The 27,489-nt window shown below is 38.6% G+C and overlaps 1 protein-coding gene across 6 annotated transcripts in view; it reads right to left on the bottom strand.

The window, feature by feature from the left end:
* LOC146471093 (dedicator of cytokinesis protein 11-like) overlaps nt 1–27,489 on the bottom strand; it is a 74,357-nt gene that overhangs the window by 42,916 nt on the left and 3,952 nt on the right. For 3 of the 6 annotated variants that reach the window (XM_085121121.1, XM_085121123.1, XM_085121124.1), the window contains 17 exons: nt 26,268–26,351; nt 24,269–24,364; nt 23,378–23,476; nt 18,515–18,562; nt 16,368–16,484; nt 13,778–13,867; nt 11,901–11,983; nt 9,991–10,066; nt 8,782–8,883; nt 8,351–8,422; nt 6,556–6,621; nt 3,726–4,403; nt 2,820–3,025; nt 2,042–2,102; nt 1,891–1,949; nt 1,307–1,383; nt 498–688 (listed from right to left, as the gene is read on the bottom strand). In XM_085121121.1, coding sequence (XP_084977247.1) covers nt 498–688; nt 1,307–1,383; nt 1,891–1,949; nt 2,042–2,102; nt 2,820–3,025; nt 3,726–4,403; nt 6,556–6,621; nt 8,351–8,422; nt 8,782–8,883; nt 9,991–10,066; nt 11,901–11,983; nt 13,778–13,867; nt 16,368–16,484; nt 18,515–18,562; nt 23,378–23,476; nt 24,269–24,364; nt 26,268–26,351 — 2,205 coding nt within the window. Of the gene's footprint in view, nt 1–497; nt 689–1,306; nt 1,384–1,890; nt 1,950–2,041; nt 2,103–2,819; nt 3,026–3,725; nt 4,404–6,555; nt 6,622–8,350; nt 8,423–8,781; nt 8,884–9,990; nt 10,067–11,900; nt 11,984–13,777; nt 13,868–15,523; nt 15,617–16,367; nt 16,485–17,126; nt 17,307–18,514; nt 18,563–21,334; nt 21,777–23,377; nt 23,477–24,268; nt 24,365–26,267; nt 26,352–27,489 lie in introns of those variants that run through there. The other 3 variants (XM_085121122.1, XM_085121125.1, XM_085121127.1) reach the window with 3 other exon arrangements.

The raw sequence follows: 27,489 nt of genomic DNA, 5'->3' as shown, positions 1-27,489 counted from the left end.
ATAAATAAACAAATTGACATAGCAGAAACAAATAACCAGGGGCCAATTTAATAAAACGTTTACACTTGTAGCTATCAGTCTGTGCCCTAGTTATTTCATGCTCACGCAGAAATGAGTCCAATAAACACTGTTAGAAGGCTTTAACAAGGATTATTGAACTCTTCATTGAGTTTTGTTTTGTGTGCACATATCAAAAACCATTAGCCCAGCTTGTAAAGTTCATTACACTGACCCCAGCATTTTAACTGACAACTCAGATTCCTCGTTTTGTTCGGCCGAGAGCAAGTGTCCGTACTAGTAAAGTGGTTGTAAGGCGAGTTCCAATGTAAGTTTTGAACTGAAAGCTTTGCTTTTAACTTTTCTAGTTTTTGTGCGTAACTCAACAAACAGCAGGGGAATTCACCGGCCAACGTCACGTGATTTAAGCTAATTCTAAAGTTGGCGAAATTGAGAAGAGACAAGACAGCATGATCTTGAAACCTTAACAATGAATTTACCTTGGAGAAAACCTTTTGGTTGCTGTAGTTGAGTGCAAGAGGATAAACGTACAGATTGTTGACGTAAGAGGTGTGTGGGTGTGCAGCCTCGGGACATGATTGACAGAATTCCTCCACCTCTACTGTGGGCCGAATGACACCAGACGAGTCATCCCAGGGCTTCACGGGAACGAGCGATGGCGTCAGACAATCTATAAAAAAACATTAAGTGTTACCAAAATATGAATCGCATCTTTAAAGTTGTGAATAAACTTAAGTGGTAGCATTGAATTCTGCCTTGGATAAGATTTGAAGCACAGCCTATAGCTTGGGCCTTATCCACGTGTATAGGTTTTTATTAACAGGATAAACCAGTCCATGATTGAAATGAAAATTCTGATTAGATTCTTGAGCAATCCGAATTTTGCTATACGAGCACTAGGATGGACCGCTCACGGGTTAAATTTACAAATTTGTGTTTTCCTTAATAACGGTCATAATCAAATAGTTTCGTGTCAAGATAGAGAACCTTGTTCCCTTAATCTGGAGTACAGCTTTGGGAGAACTTCTGTGCAAGCAGCGTGAACAATTATGCTTCTTCTCAGTCCTTTCGTCCTTTTCGCGTGGGCGTTTGCGTATAAATGCACCGTGTTATTGGTAACTTACTTAATTGAACTTGCTTGTTCGATCCCCAATGGGAAAATACTGCCGCATTCGGGGATGAAAGTGTCAAGTTCACAAACTTGCCAAAAAAAAAATCCAAAAAAAAAAAAAACGAGCATGCATAAGATCCTTCGGTTCCATTTATAGAAGAACGTGTTATTGCTTACTTGTTATTCCTTCTGTGTATGTCTTGAGAGAAATTTGTAATGTCCCAGGTATGAGTTGCTGCTTGAACTTCTCTTTTCTGTTATTGAATAGAAGACACAATTAAAACAAGTCTGGAAAACTGCCACATAACTTTCCACAGTCAATGTGCTCCCAAGAGGTTCTTTGACACCTTCCCGAGTGCGGCTTCGTACACTAGGGTGGGGTGACGGGGGACAAATGTTCACCGCGAAAAAAATTAAACAGGTTGCCAAACACAGGCAGCGCGTTAACATAAATATAGGAAACCCATAAGAGATTACTCTGCGTTCTAATCACTTCGAATGTAATTGCGTTTATCCTAATTCGTTCAAATCGTACAACATGACCAGATGGCGTTCAAATAAAGAAAGAGAATGAAAAATATATTGTCGAGTGGTCACGTTTTTCAATAAAACTTTAAATTTGGTCAATTAACGTTCTTTGGCAGGGAACAGCAAAGACATATAAAACACTTTTAACGTACTCGTAGCAACATTGTTTCCTCATTAACCTATTCTTAATGGCAATCTTCCTGCCGTTATAGTCGTAGCCGATCATAACTTACGTGGCACTGTAGTTTGACAAGAGCTTAATCATTTCATCGTCACTAAGTTTTTCTCTGTCCTGCAAAACGAGAAGTACGGCATTAAAAGGAAGTGAGTGAATGGCTCCACGAATGTTGAGCAGGATCGCAAAAACATTGAAACCTGTCAAACCTGTTTGTAGATTAATGACATCTCACTGCTGTCGAGTTCACCTTCACTGTTAAACAAGGGTCTAAAAAATGAACAAAAAAATCAACTACCATGAGATTGGGGACTAAAAGTTTTTAAACAGTGTTTACAGTACTACTACGACGAAAATGTTTGGTTTTGTCTGTCTTTTGATATTATTTTCAACCTGAATCTTTTTAATAGGTTCTAAATTGAATGAATCGTGTTAAAGTTGGTCAATAAACGTTTATCCGGCCTTAGAATATCAGGCGGAAAACCTGTCTGCCATAACACAATTCGTAAAAATCAAGCCCGCAGGTTTTCTTGGAAGCGGTCCTACTTGTGACTACGTGATTTTTGTTCCCGTGACGTATTTTTGTGCTCAGGGAGGTCAACTTTGTAACGTTTCCTGAAGAAGCCACTGGAACAACCATGACTTACTATTATATCTAAGTTTTGGACTATGAGAAGTTCAAACATGTTTGGTGTCCTTTTAGGAGCACAGGCCTTCTAAAATCTGCAAAGGGACCTCACAACTCACAAGCGAATGTCTACCCTAAGCTCTGGCGTTCTATGGGTAGCTAAAAGGTTTGTTTTTGAGAATTTTTTGCGAAACACACTATTGGCGAACAAGCCTTCGCAACGATCCCTTTCTTTTTAAATTTCTGGCTAAACGAGTGCATCTCTCTCCAAACAAGGAAAAAAAACGTTCTACCACAGACCACTCCCCCCCTCCCCTCCCCCAGTCTGCAAGCTAAAAACAAATGGAGAAAACACTCACCTGGCTGTCCAACCAAATGGCATGACATACTGTCCCAGGCTCTTGCAGCAGATCTCGGCCAGTTTGTGCGCCTTCTGTGCGGCTTTTTTGGTGTCTCCAGACTTAAGGTAAGGTTCAACGCATGAACCGATACTTCCCTGCAAGACTTTCTCTATTCTGACCACCAAGTACACCTCTGTATTGGGATCAGTTATGGAGAATATTGCCTGTGGAAAGGACCAAAAATAATGGGTGACATAAGATGATGATCAAAACTGTAGCAGTTATCAGAAGGATTTAGCGCGGCCACGTTGATGGCAAACACAAACAGCAGAAATTCCCGGCAATGTGATCATTATATTTCCGCCATTTCCACGTTTGTTTACTGTCCCCTGCGGTTTCAACACATAAAGACCTTGCACTTTATCTTACGTTAACGTGAAACGTTTGAAAAAAAGTAAATTTAACGCATCAGTAGGTTAGCGGTAGGTTGATACTTGCCGTTCGCTGTTTTGCTTAGAACGCTATACCAGATGTGTCTGATATACAATGCATGTAATGGCGCGTTCTTTTAGGACTATTCCGGAATATGAATAGACGGTATTCTTGTTTCGGGGGTGTTTTTCGGGGGAATGAACAGAATACTGTTACGTTTGTTCTGCCCCTGATAGCAGGTGAACGGAGTACAGTTTACTCAGAATAGGACGAGTTGCGTTCTTTGGAAAGGTTTTTGGGTCCATGGGAATAGGCGGAGTTGCGTTCTTTTAGGAACTGATAATTATTCCGTCTATTGCGTTACACCTGAACCGGAGTAAAGAAGAGGAATAGCCAGAACTGTCCCAAATAAGTGAAGTGAAAAGAATGCACCTAACATTGCAGTATAGTCCAATTCAACGGTACATGTATCTCATAAACAGCCTATTGTACCTTTCTTGGACAACTGTACTCCACCTCCTGACTGTCCAACCCCAAGTGATCAACACCATTTCCATTTGTTTGGCCATTCTCGATCAATTCAATTCCTCTAAGCATATCCACTGTGGAAGCATCATTCAGATCACAACGAAAATCCTCTGAGATCTTTGCTCCCTTTTTAGCATCAAACAACGAAATTGAGAGAAAAAATGGTTCAATATTAACTTCACTTCCATCAGATAAAGTTCTCAAAAGACGAAACTTGAGTTCCTCGCATTCAACCACAACACGCATCCCAAAATGTTCACGGAACACTTCTGCATCTATTCTCGCATCATCGTAATTCACGCATGCCCCATTATTGTCCAAGTCATGAACAAGCGAAAAGAGTTTCTTTCTTCCATCCTTCCTTCGCTTAGCGTTCAAAACCTCTGTTTCCTTGGCGAATTCGAGAAGCTCCGGATGTTTGCTACTCTTGAGGCTTTCTCGCAAAGACTGGTGAAGTTTTGGCGCTTTGATTTTGCTTAGCATGTTGTAAGAAGTGCTTTTGCCGCCAGTGTCCATATCAATTCCAGTCACTTTACACAATGCAGATATCCAAGAGTCCATTTCACTCTGGCTATCTGCAATCAAGCTGTATAGTTTGTCTTGGATGTGAAGTTCGAAGCCGTACATTCGTCCCTTTACGCCCTAAAACGATAATAAAAAGTAATAACTTTCAAACCATAGCAAAAACGAACCTGTTTAAAATATAAACCAACTCAAAGATCACTGTATTAGTGAAAATACTCCTTTATACCAAACGTACAGTGTTTGCTTTGCTCTGTTATGTTTGACAATGGTCTTGTAATAAAACCGAAATTTTGACACTTTTTGTCACTGTTTCTTGCATGTCCATACTTATATAATGGTGATAAGTTCGCAAGATGTTTTTCGTAGTAGTTAACATTTTATATTTTTTTCGTACAATGTATGGTGACGAAAGTACAAAAAGTACATTAGATGCCCTGTTTTCTCAAAATGGGGCCGTCATTGTTGAATTTCTCATACAAGGATTAAAGGTAAATTAGTAATGTAACAGTTGGTGTATATCAACATTTTATAGGTTTTTTGTCCCATGAACCTAGTTTAATGGCCTTAGCTCCCACGAGTCTCCTGTAGCTCAGTGGTAGAGCATCCAAACTAGTAATCGGAAGGTCTTAGGTTCGACTCCTGATAGGAGCACTCGGATTTTTTTTTGCGAGTATGCCTGTGTCACTTTCTGGAATAATACATCATCCTCATTCATTCACCAGGTTTGAAATATAACATCACATTTATTCCATATACCACAGGTTCGACATTCAAATCCTAGCAGTACGCAGGATGTTTGTCCCATGAACCTAGTTTAATGGCCTTAGCTCCCACGAGTCTCCTGTAGCTCAGTGGTAGAGCATCCGAACTAGTAATCGGAAGGTCTTAGGTTCGACTCCTGATAGGAGCACTCGGATTTTTTTTTGCGAGTATGCCTGTGTCACTTTCTGGAATAATACATCATTCTCATTTTATAGGTTGTTGGGAACTGCATCAGGCCCGGCTGTTCGAAAGCCATAAAATGCGAACCAGAAGTTCAAGTTAAGCAAGATGTCTTTTTCTCTTAATGAAAACTGTATCCACTGATGACAGTTATAAAGACGCCTTAGTTAAAATGAAGGACTAAAATAATTCACAGGAACCCACATAACTAAATACATGTAGCTTTGAACAACTGGTCACTGTTTTGTAGTGACACCATCCAAAACCGATTTTAAATTATCATGTTTGAAAAAGCTATTCAAATGCCAAGTGCTACATTTGACACACTTGTACAAATTATATGTACCAATACATATAATGTGCAGTTCCAGAAAATATCCATACTCCCCCTACAGAAGGTTCCAGTTTTGCTTCATAATTTGCTTCTAAAATTTTGGCTTCTAAGACCCTCATCCCCCTAGGAATTTGCGATGACCTTCCATGGGGTGGGTATGGATTTTTTTTCAGGAACTGCACAATACATACACATATATACCAATACGTAAGACCCCGCTTAAACAGTTTCGACATTGTTGAACCAAATATTGAGAATGTTTAAACAGATAGTACAACATTGTCGAAAGTGTTAAAAAATGTCAAAAGCTTGTTGAAACAAACAACACTTCATATTTGGCACAATTTGATAGTTTGTACAGTAGTGAAAAATTCCCACAAAATCAGGTAAATCTTGTACATATAGGGCTCTTACGTCATAAATTTGCCAAGTTACCAGGAGGACTTCACAGATTGACACAAGGTGCGCTATTACAACTTTCGACAAACCCAGTTTGTCAGAAGTATCAAAAATCAGTGTTAAAGTATCCAGTTTTGTTGAGCTGCACATAAACATGGAAAGATTTCCACAAACAAAAACGAGATGGCAGGGATTTGAGAAATACTGAATTTTACAAGACAAACTTGTCACAAATTCTAAGAACTCTTGCAAAAATTTCCGATTAACACAAATCTTGCAAAAATACAATAAGAGTGTTACTTTTTAAAGAGAATTGGGCTATTATATAGAACATGACGTAAGGTTTTAGAATGCATTAAACTTTAATTGGTTAAACTTTCATTCAGCATCGCTTCAACATTTCCTTTGTTCTTGAACGTGTAGGTCGGATGGTGTTGAAGCTGTTTGAACACTTCGTTCCACATTTGTCACATAAAGCAGTCACACAATGCCCAACATTCTTTCACCTTTTGTTGAAAGAATGTTGGTTTGACACCAATTAAACAGGCCTTAATGCTCACTCTAGAACAAGCCCGAGAAAAAGCAACTACATACCTTGGAGATGTGTGTGCATGCATCCAAGTACAGTACTCCTCTGGCCATGCTGGTGTTTGCCTCATCCTAGAAACAAGTTTGGCAAGGATAAGATACCTCAGGGGCCAATTCAATAATTAAACTTAACACTTATAGCTTGCAATTTCAGCCCAATGGTCACACTTTGACTCTAACGTTATAATTATTACAAACTCGAAAATGACAAACTTCCATTTGGCTTGATAGCTCACTTGGTAGAGCACTGCACTGGTATCATGGAGGTCATGGGTTTGAATCCCATTTAAGGCTGAACTTTTCTCGGGCTTTCTTTTAACAAAATCGCATGCAAAACTACGGTCACCTCTAATTCAATAACTCTTTATTCCGCTGTCCAAATATAATGAATAAAATAATAAATAAATGGGAATTTCAGTGGCACATCCACAGAGTGGCTATTTGTCGGCTGTTTCCAGGTCGAATTGGAATTTGGAAATGTTCTGGTTTTTGTGGAGGGAGGAAAACTGGAGTACCCGGCGAAAAACCCTCGGAGCAGGGACAAGAACCAACAAAAAACTCAACCCACATATGGTGTCAACTCCGGGAATCAAACCCAGGCCACACTGATGGGAGGCGAGTGCTCTCACCACTACACCATCTCTGCTCCCCTGAAATATGTGGTATTTCATAGATTTCATTTCCATTTGGGCCCCCATTTTTACAAGCATATTATAATTTATGAAAAAATAGTTCAACAAACTTGCAAATTATACTATTTTAGTTGGCAATTTTGTACATATTTATGTGTATTTTGTACATATTTATGTGTGTACATATTTATGTGTTATATAAATTGTGTCCAAACTATTAATATTAATTTATTATAAAATAGCCAGGGTCAAGCAAGCACTGTGATTGGTCAAACTGAGTTCTGTATAACTCCACAATGCACGAAGCATACGTATGGTGCGTGCATTATAATTGTACATATGCACAGAGCACACATCAGGTATTTTGCCTGTGAAAATTCTGAGAAATTTAGAGACAGAACGCGCTGTCACTCCAGCAATTCGCAAAGAACAGTCTCTTGTACTGATGTTTCCAGACTTTTAATTAACTTCAACTTGTCTTTCAACACCTTAAAACTTAAACTTGACTTGGAGTTAATTTCTTGAACTTGCTTACGACGTGACGAAAAACTAAAACAGTTTGACTTTTTACTTGATTGGACTGTCGCGTGCCCTGTCGTGATCGTGTCGTGATCGGCAAGAGCGCGCACTATTAAATTACGCGTTATCTCGTGTGAGGAGAAACTTGATGTTGATTCATTAAAATTCGCACTTGTCTGGGGAGTTGCGATTGTTTATATATTATAAAAGAAATAAAAAACTTGTTCCTTGTGCATTGTTGAGTTATATAAGCACGCGGGAATTTTTAATAACACTCGAGAAGTGCAGAGAGGCACTCGCCTACGGCTCGTGCCTCTCTGCACTTCTCTCATGTTCTTAAAAATTCCCGCGTGCTTATAACTCAACAATGCACTCGGCGCGTTTTTTATTTCTTTAATATAAACACAGGACTTCATTCAAACCATCTCCGCTGAATATTTGGACGTCTCTCATTTAAATAAATAAATAAATAAATAAATACAAATATTTTAAAGGACTCATTGTATTAATGTTCAACACTATGGGCTACAGTAGCTTAAAATTTGCCACTATTGCTCAGCGATGTTGGAAAGCTAACATTGTAAACAGCTGTTCAGTGAAAGAGTTCTTAACATGACTACACCAAGTACAAAAATGTAAACCTTTGATACCTTTTTGTACTCCAGGACATAAGAGCCATCACTTGAGATCTGTTTAAGATGAAACCACCTGCGTTTGAAGTTCTGCAAAATGAAACAGAAATACATAAACATTGTGTGATACAGTACTATGCATGATTGACCTGATACACCTACATGATACACCTACACAACAAAATTAATGAGCAGCAATTTTTCTTTCATTACATATACTTTATGTAACAAGATAACCTCTTTCAGTCGTTTTCAGAAATCTGAAGTCTGAAGTTTCATATCCACCATGTTGACACCAAGTTGACAGTACACCACGCAAACAGTTGCATCATACATGTGGCAACAGCAACGAAACACCCCCCCCCCCCCCAAGGAAAGAGACTTGGAGTCCTTTGTGTGTTAATAAAGAATATCCAAGAGTATTTTTAATGCTTGTACTGTGTGTATACCTTTGCTCCTGGAGTGCCATTACTTTCCCCATGAAATGGAGCCTTTGTAAGATATCCTTGTTTGGTAATGCCCTTCTCCCGCAGAGGGCTCATCATCACAGCCTGTAAATACACAATCATCTGATTAATGTCCTTCAGAATTCATCATTCATCTAAGTAGTACATACACTGTATAAGAGTAAATTCACTGTGCTGTGTATATCCTCCACTGTGGGTAAATTAAAAAAAAATGAAGAGGGACAGTACAAAAGCTAGGTCTGAAGTCTGAGGGTTTATTCATCAGTTCACTTTTCTTTCAAATCAATTTTAAACTCCCACATATTAACAACTTTCAGGATGACTACTATTATTAAATGAGCTTTAATTTGACCACTTCATTCACTCATTATAGACACACAGTCAGTGAAAGACCAGAAAAAGTGTTTGTACATGTTTCAACAGTTAAACAGGTTTATTCTAATGTCTGGGCTGGGACAAGAATTTAAAGTGTCCGTAATATGACTTAGCAATATGATTCAGCTTAAATTGTAATATTAAAAGTTATTTTTCTTTCACTTGCTTGCTTGTAAAAAAAAAAGTGGGTTTAAATGAATTTTCTGGTTGTTCTTGCACATGATGTCAACAAAAATGGCTGCCATGGGTGAACACATTTTTTTGTTTTTATTGTTTGCCACAAAATATAATTACAAAATTGTAAAGAAATAAAGGAAAATGGGTAGGAAGCCCAAAGAAACCAGAAGGCTTATGCCACATGGGTTTCCTCGACTAATGATGAACTAAAATGTAAAGATTAATAGCACAACATAACACAACAGTTAGCTGACCCATTTGTCAATCTTGAATGGATCAAACTTGGATTTTGGTTAATTCCAGGATTTTAACCAGTAAAGATGACACCCCACAAAGATGAATCAAAGTTGCTAATGAGATTCTGCCCCAAGCGCCTGTTCTTAACAATGACAGCCGTCACTTTAAATCATGGCTTTGTGTCACGTGATAACTAGGACATCTGCTCTTTCAAGACATATGTACATTTGTATGTACACCAATTTCAGCACAAAAAAAATTAGCAGACACCACTGTCGTGTTATACATGTAAGCTTGCAAAAGCTTTAAAGTTTCTCTTTACTCCTGAAAAGTATGACTGTTTTTCAGCTCCATAAATTCCATTTTATTGTGAAATATTATAATGTCATTTATGGTTCAAACCTGATGTCCATAGTCCACCTCATCTTCAGCATCCACCCCAAACACTTGCTGTTCCAGTCCCTCACCTGGAGAGGGTCTGAATTGAAAATAAATAACAAAATTCAGATTAAATTTCCCAGTAAATACTGCATAAATCCATCTGAAACTAAAAAAATTATTGAAAATAGAGTTGACCATGTACTGTACATCTGTAGCATCTGTTAGGACTGTTCATAGTACATTGTACTTTAGGCTTCTCTTTATTCAAACCATGCTTTTCATCACTTCAAGTTTGCATCTAAGCTAGAAAAGATTACCTCTATTGAGCCATACTTTCTAAATCAAGCACTGTCTTTAACTTTTAGCTGTCTAATTTTGTAATACACGTGAGGCCCCCTCCTCTCTACATGTATCTCACTCTCTATGAAATCCTTTAATCCCTAACAGTGATCAGCATCACATTTCTACTTGTAGTTATCAATGCTTATTCAACCCTTGAGGTCATGAGAATTAAGGATAATTTTATGATCACCCAAGCTGAATTCTCTCGATAAAATTTTTTTCTAATAACTCTTCCCTCATACTTTTATAAGAAAAGTACAGGGACCAGATAGGAAAATGTTTTCTTTGATATTAGGGGTTACAGGGTTAAACAGCCTCCGCCCCCATAATTCAGTCAAAATTGTAAAAAGCACTTTGGAAATTAACTTGGAATTTATTCAAATCTTGAATAATCCTCCACCCTCATATGATATGCCAGCATCTGGCAGTTCGTATTGGGCTATTCCAGAAAAAATCCACACCCCCCCGACGGACGGGGTCGTTTTTTTTAACCCCCCCTCTCACCTGGATTTCCTGAAGCACAAGACCCCCCTTCCTGTCTGGATTTCCAAAACAAAAGACCCCCCCTCCCACCTGGATTTCCGGAAAAAAATATTAGGCTTAAATTTAATTTATTTTTAATATAAAATACGCACAACCACGTCTAGAAGATGTTCTTTTTTAATTTCTAAAGCTTCTGCTAATATTAAAAACTCTATCGCGTGGAACTAAAAAAAGAAAGGAGCAACAATGCGAAAAAGCGAACGAGTTCATCCCTTGTGCCCAATGGACAACACCCATGGAATCTAAAAACGGCACGCAGAAAATGCACTGGCTCCTTGTTCAACTGTGCTACGGACGATGGGACTTCAGAGAAGTTACCACTGTATATGTTGCAGGAACCCGTCCAAGAACTTTCTCCTTCTGTTGCTTTAGCAACAACTTACGCTTCCAAAAGTTTTTTCAAGGTACAGATGGCTACAAGTTCCTCTCGAGTATTTTCGACGAAGAGGGAATGTTTGGACCAAAATTCTTTGGAATTATCTTCTTCAGCTAATAGCTCTGCATCCTTGCTTGCACAAGTAAAAAATTCTTCCGCCTGACGCAGTGGAATCCACGCTAAGAATGCAATGGCGGACGTGAAATTACGCAACGGTGGCGCGCTGGGTCTGGTACGAGTAGAAATGTGTCAGGCGTTTCAAACTCTTCGTTGCAACAATGTTGCGATGGCTCGTTCTTTACTATCTTGTTGTTCGCGTTTTCTGCTATAAAAGGACCAGCGAAGAAACTTAGATTATCATTTATTTTAGGTGAGAAATATGTGAACAAAATATTTCTATTATTTTCAGGGTCTGAGAGCGCTAAAGTGTCACCAAACTAAACGTTCAAATCGCGTGAACTATCGGTCGAAATGACTCCTGCAGAAGACTTTCTTAAGTTCAACCCCCCCCTCCCGCCTGGATTTCCAGAGTCTTTGACCCCCCCTCCGGTGAGAATTTCCAGAATTCCATCCGTCGGGGAGGTGTGGATTTTTTCTGGAATAACCCATTTAAGAAATAATGTCACTTAGTAAAAATAACAGATTACAGTGTTCACGTAATTTAGCAAACCTGGGAAGTTTAAGATAGCTGCCCCCATAGCTGGCATACTTGTTTTCAATGCAGTTCCAGTTGGCATTATAGAATCTGATACACTAAAATGATATAAAACATACAAAACAGTGCAGTGAGATCAACATGTATGGGGATCACTAGCTTTTGCTTATTTATTAACGTTTTTTCAGTACCTATTTATTTCATTTGTTCATAAATATGTTACTTTTATTTTTTAAGTTATTTTTTCTTTGAATCAGGGATAGGTTGGGCAATAGTTGCATTTGGGAACAAAATCTGATACAGCTTTAGTATCAGGGATCTAAAATGCAAGTGAATCTTGTTGCAATGCCAACTTGTTACTGCACCATTCATCTGATGCTATCAGGTACTTCTTCCTGGTCAATGCCATATACATTCCATAGCAATTAGGACTAAGGACTACAATGTACATAATGATTTATGACTACCAAACAGCATGCACTGATGATAAATTAAAGAGATCTTCAATGAACTACACATCAACCTGCCTGGTTTATTTGGGTTCAGCCTTGACTCCCAAGTGGATATTCGAGGGTAGCACTTTTAAAAGAGTCAACACACTTTTATTTGAGACTTTGAATGCAGTAAGTTGAAGGATATTTTATTGATGTGACTCTGGGTCAGGGTTGCAATCCCATCGAGGGAGCAGGGATGATGTAGTAGTAAGAACACTCTTCTCCCACTCATGTGGCCTGGAGTTGATTTCCAGAGTTGACGTCATGTGGGTTGAACTTGACATTGGTTCATGTTTTTGTTCCAACGGTTTTACTATAAGTCGGTAAAGTATGGTTGACTGGAGATGAATGGTGCTGCGTAACCAGTTGACCTCATTGTCTGATAAAGACTGGCAGTAAGCAGTCGAAACATTGCGATTTACAACTTTAAGTGACTACATCACGAGACAAATGAGAATACACTTATTATTGTATCTACCATGATGATAACCTCTTTCTCGACAGAAATAATGCTGTTTGTAAGACTGAATGATGTTTCCACAGTCTCAGCAGGACTCATCATCATAATAGACATGCACAACCCCCTCCCCTCCCCACTCATCAAGGCATATACAATGTGTATTAAGCATCAGTTTCATCTACAGTGTAACAAATATTTTGCAATGGCAGTAAAAACCAAGTTACATGTATACAATGTACATGTACATGTATTTTAGAAGTAGAGCTCCCTTCATCATCACAATTCTTTGCTAAATAACATACACCCACAGTGTTCTTACCAGGCTGCGGCCTTGTGGGATTCCCGCAAAAAAAAAATGTAAATGGTGCATTAAAAGCCAAGTAAAATGCTTTTTTGATGGCGCACAAGTTCAGAACAGATGCTACCAGTAAAATGGATTTTAGAAGGTCGTGAGAAATTTTTTGATTGACAATGAAATACTTCTGCAGTTTTTGTCTGTTTGGAAATAAGTACTGACAATTAAATGAAAATAATGCATCAAAAGTTGTCAAACCTAGCTCCTTCAATATGATTTCTCAGATTTCGGTCACCATCTTAGATCCTAACTGACCATGAAGATTTTTTTCATTCTTCGTGGTTTTGTCTTCGTTTTCGAAAACAACGTGGTACAGCGAAAGGTAGACTCTTACTGCAGTAGTAAAGTACGTGTACCTAGCCTCAAAGAAGGAAGAGAAGCTGAACAAAATTCTGATGAAGATGACAAGAATGCATGGGTGTCAAAACAAATGCCGAAGAATTTTTTCCAGGCCAGTCATGGATTGCGATTAACTTTGAACCCCTTCAGTTCCTGTAGGACCCCTATTTTTAGGGCCCTGGGACCACCCAGGGCAAAATCCTGGTAAGAACACTGCATCCACAGACAATACATGTATACTTACCTCTCGAGTAAATAAGTCTGCCACCCTGGACAGAGCATCGTGTGGAACTGTAGACTGAATAGTCCTCAACTCCCGAGGTATAGTGAAGGCCTGATAAATCACACATTTGATACAAACAAATTAAAATTCACTCACAACTCCAAGGATAACAGTAATCAGGGCATTGTCTATGTCAATGGCTCTAAATAATAGAGCATTGAAATGACATGATTTTTTAATTATTATTTTCTAAATAATAATTTAAAAAAAGTATTCAGCCTAAAACTACAGTGTATATAGTTACTTGTATTTTCTTATGTTCAGAGAAACAGATCTTTCAGATAACTATTCCAAAACAATAATCACATGCAAGAAGAAAAGTAATAAACAATTGTTTAATAACCCAGGCAAGCAAATATACATGTACATGTACATCAATCAAGAAGCAAAGTCAGTTGGCAAAATCGATATATTAACATTTATTTATTCACCACATGTGAAATAATCTGATATGAGGCCCTTAAGATATTATTTTGAGCAGCTTGGTGGTATGTTTGAAGTGGCAAAAAACAGAAAAGTTCCACCTGGAATATAAATTACTATTGATTTGAAGGTGTACCAGATAGTTTGTTTTGGCTCCAATATCTGCGAAATGTCACCTCAAACTTTCATAATATGAGAAAGTCAGTTCCTTTTGTTTTCAGCGTAACAAATTAATTTTCTGATTTGATGTGTGAAAAGTTACGAGCCAGGATTTTCGGAAAGCCAACAGCTGCAGTTCAGAAATTCAGGAGATACCACTCCCCTCTCTAAGATTTTAATTCAAGACATATATTCAGCTAAAGAATCTGAATCGAACAAACTGTGCTTGGGCTTCCAAAAATATCCCTTTAAAAGATCTAAAAACAATCTCACTGGCAAAACAGAATGCTATAACACTACAGTTATTAAGTATTTTCCTTAAATTTTCTCGTTGGCTGCCCATGATATTTATCATGTTCACTTATGCATGACGAGTTACTTCTTCCATTCATGTAACTGTTGTATGGAAGTGTGAAAACATTAAAAGCTCCTAATGATTATGGCTTTGCTTATTTGTTTAAACTTGGCAAAAAAATCATCACTGATATTTTTGTTTTTGTAAAGGTACCAGAGATGAACTAAAAGTAAAACAAAAATAAAGACAGCAGTTGTAGATATCTCATTAAAAAAGCGATCTCATCCGCCTGACCATAATAGTCTATGGCGGCTGTTAATTTCCATACATGTGCAAAACAAAACATGGAAAACAAGATTTTTTGTTTACCAGCATTTTCACTTTTCAGTGCCACATTTCACCTTTTATTAAGTTTACTGTGAAAATATACACCAAATGCTTCAAATGTAGGAGAAGTGAATAAATGTCCTTTAACAAAGTCCAGTGAGACATAAAATCCAAGACATCAAATGAAGACTAAATATTCATAAAACATGTCACACGCTTTGAAAGCAAAAATAAATTCGGCTTCCGAATAGACGTGATTTTTGACTTACGGGAAAAGTCAAGACCATTTACAGTAGAAAATTAAATATATATATTTACCCAAGTGAAATAGCCTGGAGAGTCCATTTGAGAAATTTAACTTTTGTGTTTGTTACTGAAAATTCTAATCTTTGACTAATATTATAAACATCGCACGGTTTAAATTATTACTACAAAATCTTACTTCAGACAAGTCAAACAAATAAAGCTGCATGTACAGTATTTATCTCGAAATGCCGACTTACTCTGATTTGAAAATCTGACGCATCTGGATCGAAAAATTCCGCCGACATGAGTATTCACGTTCCAATTGTGATCCTACAATGGCGCCTGAACCCTGCTATTGATTGTCGGTACTGACATTGAGTACAGCCTTCATTAAATTTTAATACCCCGTATTTGCCTGATTTAAAAACAAAATACTTCTCAGAGGACAGAAACCTGGCCTTACGTATAATTAATTGTTAATAATATAAGTTCAACAAAACTCAGTGATGATTCAAATATCTTCGCAAGGAGATGAAAAGTCTCACGGCATGCATGGAGGATTAATTTTTCTAAACACCGGAATGAAAACTTGATTTCTTCAATTTAAAAGAAAAGTAATCTTAACCATAGACAACATTTAGAAATGCACAAACAGTAAAAATTTATATTTTAAACATTCATCAATAAGAATTAGCGTGGTGTACTTTTACAAGGACTGAAATAAGAGAAAGCTTGCTTCTCCAACACGAAGGACAGATGTACGTGTCGTGATCCATGAAATTGATCTTCCTGTTCTGGAGGCGAACATTATACAAAGTGCTTTTAAGAATTTCACGCATTTGACAGAAGGGACGAGTTCTTGTAAGGTTTAACCTTTTGTTTTGGTGTTTTTAAAATAAGCAATTTGCAGCTGGTTGGCTCGACACGGAAATATAAAAGCGCGCTTTGTTTTGAATTTTCCACAAATTATTGACAAAGAAAACAAACAGAACTCGAATCAGCACAAAGTCGTGAAAATTCGTGCGGCTTTATTGCAAAATGTCTTATTACGGCGAATCAAAAAATCGTTCCAAAGTTAAAATAGTTAAAATGAGTACTTACTATGACATCGTCCTCGGGGAAAACAAGCAGAACCTGCAAAGGGTCCCTCAATATTTGCGTCCTCTTCTGCACAATTTCATCTTCATAACTGATTGGAAGAATACCAGTGACGACCTCCTATCAACAAAACAAATGTTGCGGTGTAATTTTAATAAGAGATTCTCGCACAATGGGCAGCGGAAGGATGGTAGTGATTTATCTAAGATCAAAACAATTTGCGTGTAAAACCGCTCGATACACAGACAACACGTCGCAGACTTCAACCCGTTTCTGTTGTATTATTTAAGGTGAAAAGCAAACGACCGCAGGCAATGCAATGCGAGTCGCAAAGTTGAGAAGGTCGCGCAATTAAGCTTAAATGAAATAAAATTGAAAATAAATTGCTAAATTTGGACGCAAAGTATTTCCAGAACTTAATTCACAGTTTTAAATTTAAAAATTCCAGATTTTTGCTCGCATAATTGGTAGACTGGAGCAAATTGTCAATCGCGACGGAACTTTTAAGCTTAATTTTGAAAAACAAGCAAGTTATTTGGACGTCTGCAAATGCAAATGGTGTTAAAATGCCGGGTTGAATTTTTGTCTCTAAGACATCCTTAACAATCCTCTCGACATTGATAAAAACTTAGTAAATATTCCAAAGCATGTTATTCACCACGGAGATACTTAAGATTTACAAACTCGTCAATAGCGTGACCAAAACACCATATCGCAAAAAGACCTTAGAAGTAATTATAAAATCATTTACGATTGTCCCACCTTTAAAGGTCTTAAAGAAAAAGTACTTTCACTTGATGTGAGAGACTTGATGTCCACGGCTGAGACGGTTGATTCCTGGTCCCTCTTAAGAGCTTTGCTGGTTTTTCGCTCTGACATATTTGATGTTTTTACAGAAGTAAAACATTTGCTTACGTCTCGTCAGGCCGCCATGTTTGATTGATAAAAAATTTACAGCCTCGTTTGCGTGCTTGAACATTGACAACAACACACCAGCCCTCCCCTCCTACGTAATATTTACATAACAAGCAAATAAACAAAACGTAGCCGCAAAATTCTTATCCAAATAACTTTATCGCTTTCATGTAATCAGAGTTAGTTGCATAGTTCAGTGTGTACGTGTGGCAGCAAATTCAAAGTACATTAGTTTTATATCCGACGGATTTGATATCTATCTGCTGTCTGCAGCTGGGTTGTTGGAGAAAAAAGAGCAGTCATTGTATAATTTGTGTTGATTGGCAGGAAGCTGTGTTGTTTATAGTTTTTATACATTCTTTGGAGTGGCCTCCAAATCACGCCACCTTTCGACTACTTTCGATTCAAAATGATAAACAACACACCTTGCATACTTACACTTTAATGTAAAGAATTTTTTCATACGGGTTGCTGTGAAAATGGAATTCATTTGTTTATTTTCGTATTCGCTAGACTCGAGAAACCCCGAAATTACTCAGTGAAATTCACAGAAAGTGAATGTAAATGCATTTATAACACAGTTGAACGTGGTCTGGTTCACTACTTTTCCACGCATTTACGTTTTCAGTAATTGTGTGTGTTATTAACATTTGGGTGAAATGCTTGCAGTCAGTCTTATCTCCTGAAGATCGATTGTTACAATTTTCTTTCCTTCCTTTTTCTTTGTTCTATCATGTTCAGTTTTCAGTTACGTTTTACCACCGGTGGAGGGCACTGGCCGAAGTTCATTTTTCTGTGTACAGTACTGTGTACAGCAGGCCAGAAGGTTTGTAAAAAAGGGAGATAAAGACAAAGGGACCACCGAGGACGGACAAGTTGTCTGGAGAGAGATAAAGTTCAGGTGAAGTGCCTCAGAGAGAGATCCGTTAAGAGCTGACATTACGTCCGTGTCTTAGAGAGGTGTGATTAAAAGGCTAAGATACGGCAGGGACTGACACTTATAGTGACCGGGATTACGTAAAAATTTTGGGGAGGTCAAGGAGGAGGAGGTGTTAAACAGCACCGACTGACATAACTGTCAATTTCTGACAGGCGCATGTGGTGAAGGGAAGAAGGGAAGTCACGAAACGATAGCAGGGTAGCCGCACCCTCCTCCTCCTAGGTCGTTGCGAGAAAGTTGTCTATAACACAGAGTGGTTGTTACTCGCACGGCACTAAAATATTACAAAACTAACCTTTAGCGCAGGTTCTATGCCATCTCGAATACTTTCCACCCGAAGAACCTGTCAAAACAAAAACAAACAGTATTAAGCTATGACACAAAGAGAAATCCTGGAGACGCCCCTGCCACGCTCTCGAATGATGGGCTTCAAATGTTGCCTTTCACAGAGCAGACACTGGGAAACGTGCCTCTTATGGCTATTGAATGGTGCTTTATAACAAATCAATATCTGAATACAAGTACATTTATTTTCCGTGCAGTATTGAAAATTGTTTCCAATACATCGCTGAAACATTTTTCTCTTACATCTGCTGATAAACATTAAATTTCGCCAATGTCAACAATATGATTGATAGGTGTATCAACCGAATACGAGTTCCGTCCAGACTAACTCCAGAGCTAAGCTTCAAAAAAACTTAAAACATTTGATAAAATGCAACAATCTTTCTGAAAATGGCCTGTTAAAATATCTTTTTGTTGTTGTTGCTTTCTTCCTTCTGATGAGCTTCTCAACTCGGCTGCAAGATCCAAGAACCGCTATGGTTTACTGAGGTTTCCATTGGTGTTTGCAATTCTATTTCAGTCATTTTGCCGGAGATCATTGTATCTCATCTCACAAAAATGTTACAGACGGAGCCAGTTTATCAACATCGCAGAATCCCTTTACACTTCGTGGCACTTCGGTGTATTGCGTACGCACAGGAAATGCCAAGCTTATCAGTTGGTCGAAAATAAATAAATCAACGTAACTCTGAACACGTCCTGACTCCGATTGTCAATTGATTAATTGATCCAAATCCACATGGTTTATCCAAAGTAGGACTTACTCTAGGTCTACAAAGATTAATCTTAGAATAAGTATAACTCAAATCGAAATCAAGGTAATCCACTTGACTAGGGAGTGACACAATCGCCGAACCTACAGAACCTGAATGTATATCACAAGACCGCTTGCTATCTCGCCTCGAGCCACTGGGCAAAGAGCTGTTACTCGAGCAGAATGGCGACGCTCGAAAATTTAACGCTTCGAAGCATGGTAGTCGGAGAAAAAGAGAGACTGACCAATCACCCTGAACTCCCACCTACTGACTGACTGGGTGGCTAGGCGACTGACTGACTGACTGACTGGCTGACTGGCTGGCTGGCTGGGTAGCTGAATAATTGACTGACAAGCTGACTGACTGGCTGGCTGCCAACTGACTGGGTTAATTACTGCCCGGTTGGCTGGGTGGTTGACTAATTTACTAACTGACTGACTGACTGAGTAAATGACTGGCTGGGTGCATAGTTGGTTGACTGACTAGTTGATTGTCCGGCTGAATGAATGACGAGGGGACAGTAGTTCTAAAACGTATATACAAAATAAGCTATTTACACTGACTGACTGACTGCCAGACTGACTGACTGACTGACTGACTGACTGGCTGGTTGGCTGGCTGACTGTCTGAGTGAATGACTGGTCCTAGATGGCTGACTAACTGGCGACCGACTGACCGACTAAAACTGACTGACTGAAAGGCTGGCTGTTGGCTGACAGACAAACTGACTGACGTTTCTGTAACGTTATCGGTAGTCGTGTTGAAAAGGCTAAATTGATAAAATACAGTTGTAACAATCACAATGGGAATTTTACAACCACGGTCAAATTTCCCCGAGAAGAGTATAAAAAGATAAAAAGTAGAACTCAAACGTTTTATTCAAATTCGTGAATGAGAAAATCATCGTAAACATGAAAACATAAGAAGCTACTAACATGCTAACACGTTTGTTGAGGTTTGAAAAGGAAATCAGCAGTGATCGATCGGGGCTAAAGTGAACCGTGTTCCAGTAGATTGTTTTCAGAAAATCGTTAACTAAAATAACAGGTAGTTTCGAAATTCCAAATCTTCAATGCATCAATGTTCTGTCAGGTTTCTTTTACTCTGGAATCTCGTATTTACTCTCTTTCTTACTGGCATTTTTATTCCATTTTCTCGCCTTTCATTGAACGTAGGTTTTTCGTTTAATATTGTAAAATAGAAATGACGACAACAGTTTTTTACGTCTGTTCTCTTTATGATAAGTTTGTCATAACATTGTCAAATTGTACCCACTCGTTTCAAAAGCTGACGTCGATTTATTAAGTTGACAACATAACCCTGACATAAAGCTTGGACATTCGTCTCGACGTCTAAACGAGCATCCTGGGCTTCCGGATAGTTTTAGTTGGCTCGAAGGGAACTGCAAGGAAGTATATTTTATTCAATGTCACGGTCAAGGCACAGACAAAGTAAAGAAAGATCAAGAGCATTTGTCAAAAAAAAGTTTAGGGTGTCAACAAAATTCAGTACACTAAAAATGCTACACAGGCTACAGCTGACCACCAAAGTCAGTGTCGAAATGGTAGAGCGAATTTTCAGAATAAAATATTCGCCAGATTTTGATCGGAACAGCCACTTTACCTCACGAGATAAAGAAACCGGAACTAATTATTCCCCTTTTGTGGTTACATACGATAACTGAAGTCAACAAACAATGCTATCACTGGGCCATAAACAGTGTCGCTATATTATACTTATAAAGCCCAAACAATAGCTAACACGCTGTAAATGAACTCCGACTGCAGACTTATTTAAGTGCTCTAATTATTACCTAGTGGGGGTTCTTATGGCGAGCACACGTCTCCAGCAATCTGTCCATAAAAGTCACGCAACTCTATGAATATTTCCATCACTTAGATATGAATAAGAAATAAACTACCAAACAATGCTTGCAAACTTTCTAAAAAATCATCTTATAATTTTCACACCTAATTAAAAACAAGTAAGAAAAGATACAGTTAAATATAACTGACCGACTCTCGATTCTCGTTTTCTTTGCCTTTTGATCTTGTTCTCCTCGCGAGTAACTTAGGGCTGCTTGCTGTTACTTTTGCCACAAAGTCATTTTTTGTGAACTTGGAAAGAAGATCGAAAGCCTTTTCGCTGGTAAACGGCGATCGTGGCCGGGAAATCTTTCGTTTAGTCTTCAATGTTGATGTATCGATCGGTGCTTCGATGCTTGCTAGATCTGTTAAAGAAGGACGAGGTGATGCTCGGCAACTATCATCTTCACTTTGCGAGAATGTGCGATTTTTCTCCGGAATAATTTTGAAGATCGAAGTGTCAGAGTATGAGCGTGTCTTGATTCCAACACCTGGACAAGGAACAGCTAATAAAGCAGGCTCCCTTACGCATTCTTCCATAGCGGATCCGAACGCCGCCGGCCAAGATTTCACATAAACGAATGCAAAATCCTAAATGTTTATCTTCCTTCACTACCGTCACAGAGATAACGTATACAACGCTATGATTTATGTTGGACTTGAAGCACTTCAGAGTTTGTCAATATAAATATCAGTGCTGAAGGATTAACGATCACTTTGACCAATAGGCGCACCTCCATGACCTTTGAGAAAACAAACACGACCATACAAAAATCGCTCCGAGGTTCACGTTTTTAGCTTATACTGCGATAACTTCAAGCTTATCTTATCTGCTTTGGGAACTTCGTACAATGGAGAATTTAGAATTTTCGCCTGTACATGAACAATTCTTCTGATATTATAGAATACATTAAAAATACGCCGGCTTTGCTTTTGTTTTCTGCACGGATAACCCTACAAAAACAGAACAAAATAACACTGAAATGCCGGAAACTAAGGAGACTGCTCTCATGCAAAAGCAAGTATTATTTGAACAGTAGAATTCATATTTTTTCTGAACTGCGATTAAAAATTTAAACTGTTTGGCCTCGAAAGAGAAATTTTTTAAAAAAACCGTTTTCTTTTACTGTGATGTAAAGAACTTGTCAAAAGGCACTTTAAAAGTTCTCGACTTCATTTTCTAAGTTAGTTTGAATAACCATTTCGCAGAAAGGTGAAAACATTGGTTTTTACCCCGCGTTATTTGCTAACACCAAAACTACTTAGACAATTTGGCGTCGGACTGATAAAGTATATGCATATCTCATATTGTACTCTGATTAAAAGTTAATTAGAAATGTAGATTTCATTTTCAGTAGATTCATGAAAGGTAATGCATCTCATAATTTAAAAGAATTTAATAGAATGTTTGGGAGTATAATTATTTTCACGGTTTCGGAATAATATATTCGAACAAAGAACTTCCAAAATTTAAAAGGTCATGGTGTATCCTAGTGAAATGTTTGCTTGGAGCAACGCATGCGCGGTTTTCTCTATTATTTTGCAAAGCAAAATGCCAGAGGACTCTGGGTATGAAATACTGAGAAGTGTGAATCCTTAGCGCTCAGCCTAAAATTTGAGCGCCGTTTCCGAAAGGGTCTACAATGAAAAGTTAACTTTGCAACGTAAGTAATTATTTAATTCGGCTTGCTGCTGTATTTCGGGAAAAAAATTTTCATACTTCATCCTTGTAAATTTCTGCCCTGTAGAAATGGCATTCGAAACCGGAAGTGACGATACCGTTTTTGCGTCAAACCACTGTGCAGAGATACAGGAAGCACTAAGCAGAGGAAGATTTGGTCCAAATCAAGACATTTAGTATTCAATCAATAAAGCCTCAACTGATAAATTATTGGTTTGGATACAATCTCGTACCCAGAGTCCTGAGGCTTTTTGGTAAGCGGCTGGGAGCCAGGAGAGACTCTGGAAAATTCGAAAAAATTTAAATTTTTGGATTGGCTGCTCCGTAACGGCTTGCATTGTTTTACCTCAGAAATCCTGCGGTAATAAAATTCTAGTACCCCAGAGTCTCTCCTGGCGACCAACCGTTGGCCAAAGAGCCTGAGGACTCTCTTGGTACGAGGTTGGTTTGAATAGTACTGTACATTGTAACACGTTGTGTTGTTTTGCGCATGACTCGTGATCAGTACTTACCGGGGTTCGAGAAGAGTCTCCGGTTTTTTGTTTCTGCAATTTTTTCTTCTCTGACTTCGGAGTATCTTGAAGTTTATCTGAGTAGCCTTCGGTATCCACCTTGTGAGATTCAAAAGAGAGATCTAATCAAGCTTTGTCGTAGTTGTTAGTGCTGTTTGTTATATCAAATTCATGCACAAATTGCCAGGCTTTCTGTACCATGTTCCACACCCACAATTCTTCCATTATGTTTACGGAGAACGTTTGGAACCTACTAAATATTGTCAAAAATCAATTAATAAAACTTTATGAGTGGTTCCTTTATCTGAAAGAAACAAACCTCTTGATAGGCAGGGAAACCCAAAGCAGAACATTTAAGCAAAAATACTTATGATGCCAGTTTCTGTTTTCCCAGGTCGTTTTACGGCCTTTACATGGTTTACTTAGCAACTTGGCTTGGACGGAAAGTCACGGAAAATTTTAGTCAATGGAATCACGTCTCCGGAATATCCTAGTCTCCACTCCCGGGTCTAACTGGATTTCCAAAAAATCGTATGTTGCCTTATTTTGCACTATAATTGCCATTTTCGTCCCTCCAAACACAAAAGGAATTAAAATGTCTGATATTAGGAAACCTTGAAATGATATTTCAAAAAAGCAAACACTAAAATTTTAATCAGAGTTCAATGTAAAAGTGTGTAGCCGGGTGATTTAGACCGAACACTGAGAGCCCCAGTTTAGGGGATAAACTGAGAATTTCGGATCGGTAATTAGATATGACGCCAAACTAAAGAGTATCGTGAACGCCAATAAAAGCTCGGGCTTCTGTCAACTTGACAGTGTAGACACATTCTAAACGGAATGTTTTGGTTTTAACACAATAAAGCCACCGGATTGGAGCCCACGGCTTACCGTCTTACTGCTACCACCAAATTTAGGAAGCGAAAATGGACTTCTTCTCTCTTGCCGAGGGCTGAGGGAACTTTCACTGTCCGGGTCTAGTAGATCCTATTTAAAAGCGTACATAGTAGTTAATCAGTAACCTACAAAAGGTCAGGAGTACCCTTACCAAGTTAGTAACAATGTGATTGTACTAATGTAAACAATCACTGACCGAGTTCAAGGCCTTTCGTCCCTTCGTTTCAATTCTTTCTTTGAAAATTTCGACGGTTATTTTGTAAACTTGCATGACTTATCCTGAATAGCGACAAGATGGCCTAACAAAGTCCTCTCGTAAACGTTGTTTTTATTCGTGATGATCTTAAGCACTTTTCCTGTCATGCCTTCAAGGTTTCACTTAATCCAAAAATGACGTCATAGGTTGGTAGTTTTGAAAGGACCGGTAAATATTTCAGATTGTTTCAGAATGGTTTAAAAGTGTTGAAAAAAGAAACAAAAAAAACAAAAAAACAACAAAGTAGAGCTGGGAATACTGATCACGAAGCTTAGGGGAATGAACAAATAACAAGAACGCTGAAAGGTTATGACAACAAAACTGTAGGGCTACCAAGCCGAAGCGCTGTTGCGTGATTAGCGGTCTAAAATGTTATAATCTTGCTAATCCTTTTAATCTCCGAGTGAAGTGGTTTATATCAGTTCTATTTTTGACTCGGTTGATGAGAACGTTTTTAAGTGTGACATTTGAAACGAAAGCCAGTCATTTAGGCAATTCTTTCCTGTCGTGCTGTGTATTAATAGGCAAGGTGATTTTAAGTTTGGAATCTGGGCAAGAAATTTTTTAGTGTGGCCACTCAAATGAAAGCTGACAAGTTGTCTGTTATGAAACAAAGAAACAAACAAACAAACAGATTAATAAATTATGTTAATCGTAAGTTAACTAGGTTTGATTAAATCTACCCCCAGGGAACCCACTCACATATTTTAATGACGGGGGGGGGGGGGGGGGGAGTCCGAAGGATTTTTTTGGGTCTGACATTTTGGCCAAAAGGGATTTTTTGGGTTTATGAAAGACACCGGGAGTTTTTTGGGTCGCAGAAACAACACAGGGCTTTTTTTCGGGTATTGTATTTCTCATCAGCTCAAATCAACAATAACATAAGCGCAATTTACTGCTTGTGTGGTATTATGGAATATTTCTGAGATTGTAATCTATTTGAAAAGTAATTACCGGCACTCCGCACGCATTTGCTGATGCAAAAACACTGAGGGATTTTTTTGGGTATGCCCAAAAAAGTAGGGATTTTTTTGGGTAGGCAGATTCTGAAGTTGGGATTTTTTTTGGTATAAAATATGAACCTCTGCCGGACCCCCCTTCCCCCTCCCCCCCCCGTCATTAAAATATGTGAGTGGGGTCCCTGGGATCTACCCCCAACTCCCAGTTTGCATCTAGCCGCTAACCATCACTGGGGACAGCGTTATGAAGGTGAATTAGTTGGCAGATTCACTTTACTGAATCTGAAGCTGTGTATACAGTATATATAAACTCGGAAACATCCAAGAAAAGGAAACAGACAGTGAATAATAAGAACAAATTGAATCAGTCGGCCGAGGAGAGTCGAAACATTTTAAGGGTCTTAAGAAGGGCTACGACGGTGTTCAATCCGACCAGGCCTTCTTAGTATCTTTAGGTCTGGCTTATTCAGTAGCATGTAGCAAATAGCTGTATTACTAAGTCTCCTAAGTACCCCTGCGTTGGATGACAGTCGATCGCAGCCATACTGGACAGCCAATTTTGTTACGAATCTTTACCTGTTCGTAGAGGCTCATTTGTGCAACTGATAATTATGGCCTGACAATCGTGAATAAAGTTTGGTGACTAAGCCGGGAGCAACACCATGTGGAAAACAGCCTGTCTGGCCTTCCTCGACCTTTCAGATCGTCCATGGTCTAATTTTGAGTCAGGGAGGGAAAACAAACAAATGACTCATGCACACACTTCCTCAGTATATACCTTGTGTTTATGGTTTTTAGCCTTGCTGGGTTTCGGGCTTGGTGTAGCCTCTGATATCCCATTCCGATCCATGACTGTGTCTTCCTATACACCGACGAAAGGACATTATAAGTCTATTACACAAAGAAACAGGCTAACGCATAACGACGCGACTTATAACGTCTTTGAAAATTAAAATAAAGATCGCGGACGAATAGTTTAACTTCTGCTGTAGACAGCTACATTATTACAGAAGCATAAAACCAGGAGAGGGTGATAAGAAGGTCTGGATGGGGTTAACTGACAACTGACAAATAGCCAAAATTTTAACTGACAACTGACAAATAGCATAAAATTTAACCGACAACTGACATTTATACTCGCTGGTACTAACAACTGACGAAAGACCTACTGCTACGTTTTCCGGCTAATAATTGATATATTTTATACCAAATCACCAAACAAACGTGTACAATAAACAGCAGCAGAGTAGGGCGTCATATTTTATTCCTCGCGAAGCGAGGGCCGAAGGCCCGAGCGTAGCGAGGTTAATAAATTTGTCGGGCCGAGCCAGCCCGGGCGGAGCTAAGCCGCGCGAATTCGAGCGAAAAATATATTTATATATATGTATGTATGTTTATATATTTCGTTGAAAGTGTCCACACTGTTGCCTAGCAACAGTGAAAAACAAAGTATGAATGACGTCAGACTGTCTGGCGTCGTCTGGAGCAAAATTTGCATACATCGGGAAAGTTTGCGTGGCGGACCAAATTTCAACTCCAATGTTCATCAATATTCACTGGATACAGAACTATCTCTCCAGAATCTTTTCCCTTTCTTCCAGAAATCTTTTTCGTGAAAGATTGCATTGAAGAAATTACACGTTTTGTGGCCGCGGTAAAATAATTTTCCCTGGGAAATAAATTCATCGAACACGACAGCGCTTCACGCATGTTGTACATTTCGTCGGGTCAGAAATAGATTTTCAACCACAAACTAGCCTGTGGAACCTCGAAAATACCATGCTCATCAAAAAAGTTGCCATGTTCAGAAACCTTTTAATCTCCTCATTTGATGCTACAATACGAGTAAAGAGGGCTTTCCACCGAGCCCCATCTTCGCGAGGTTTTGCGAGTCACGTATTTCTAGTACTAAAAATTCATATTAGTTTAATAATAGTTTATTTCTAACATGACCCAAATTTACGTGGAACGCGCTCTAGCAATATACCGATTTTATACCA

Source organism: Pavona decussata, unplaced genomic scaffold, assembly GCF_977016875.1.
Source record: "Pavona decussata unplaced genomic scaffold, jaPavDecu1.1 SCAFFOLD_106, whole genome shotgun sequence".
Classification (NCBI taxonomy): domain Eukaryota; kingdom Metazoa; phylum Cnidaria; class Anthozoa; order Scleractinia; family Agariciidae; genus Pavona; species Pavona decussata.
The sequence above is the reverse complement of the archived record's forward strand: the minus strand, read 5'-3'. Positions and strand labels throughout refer to the sequence as shown.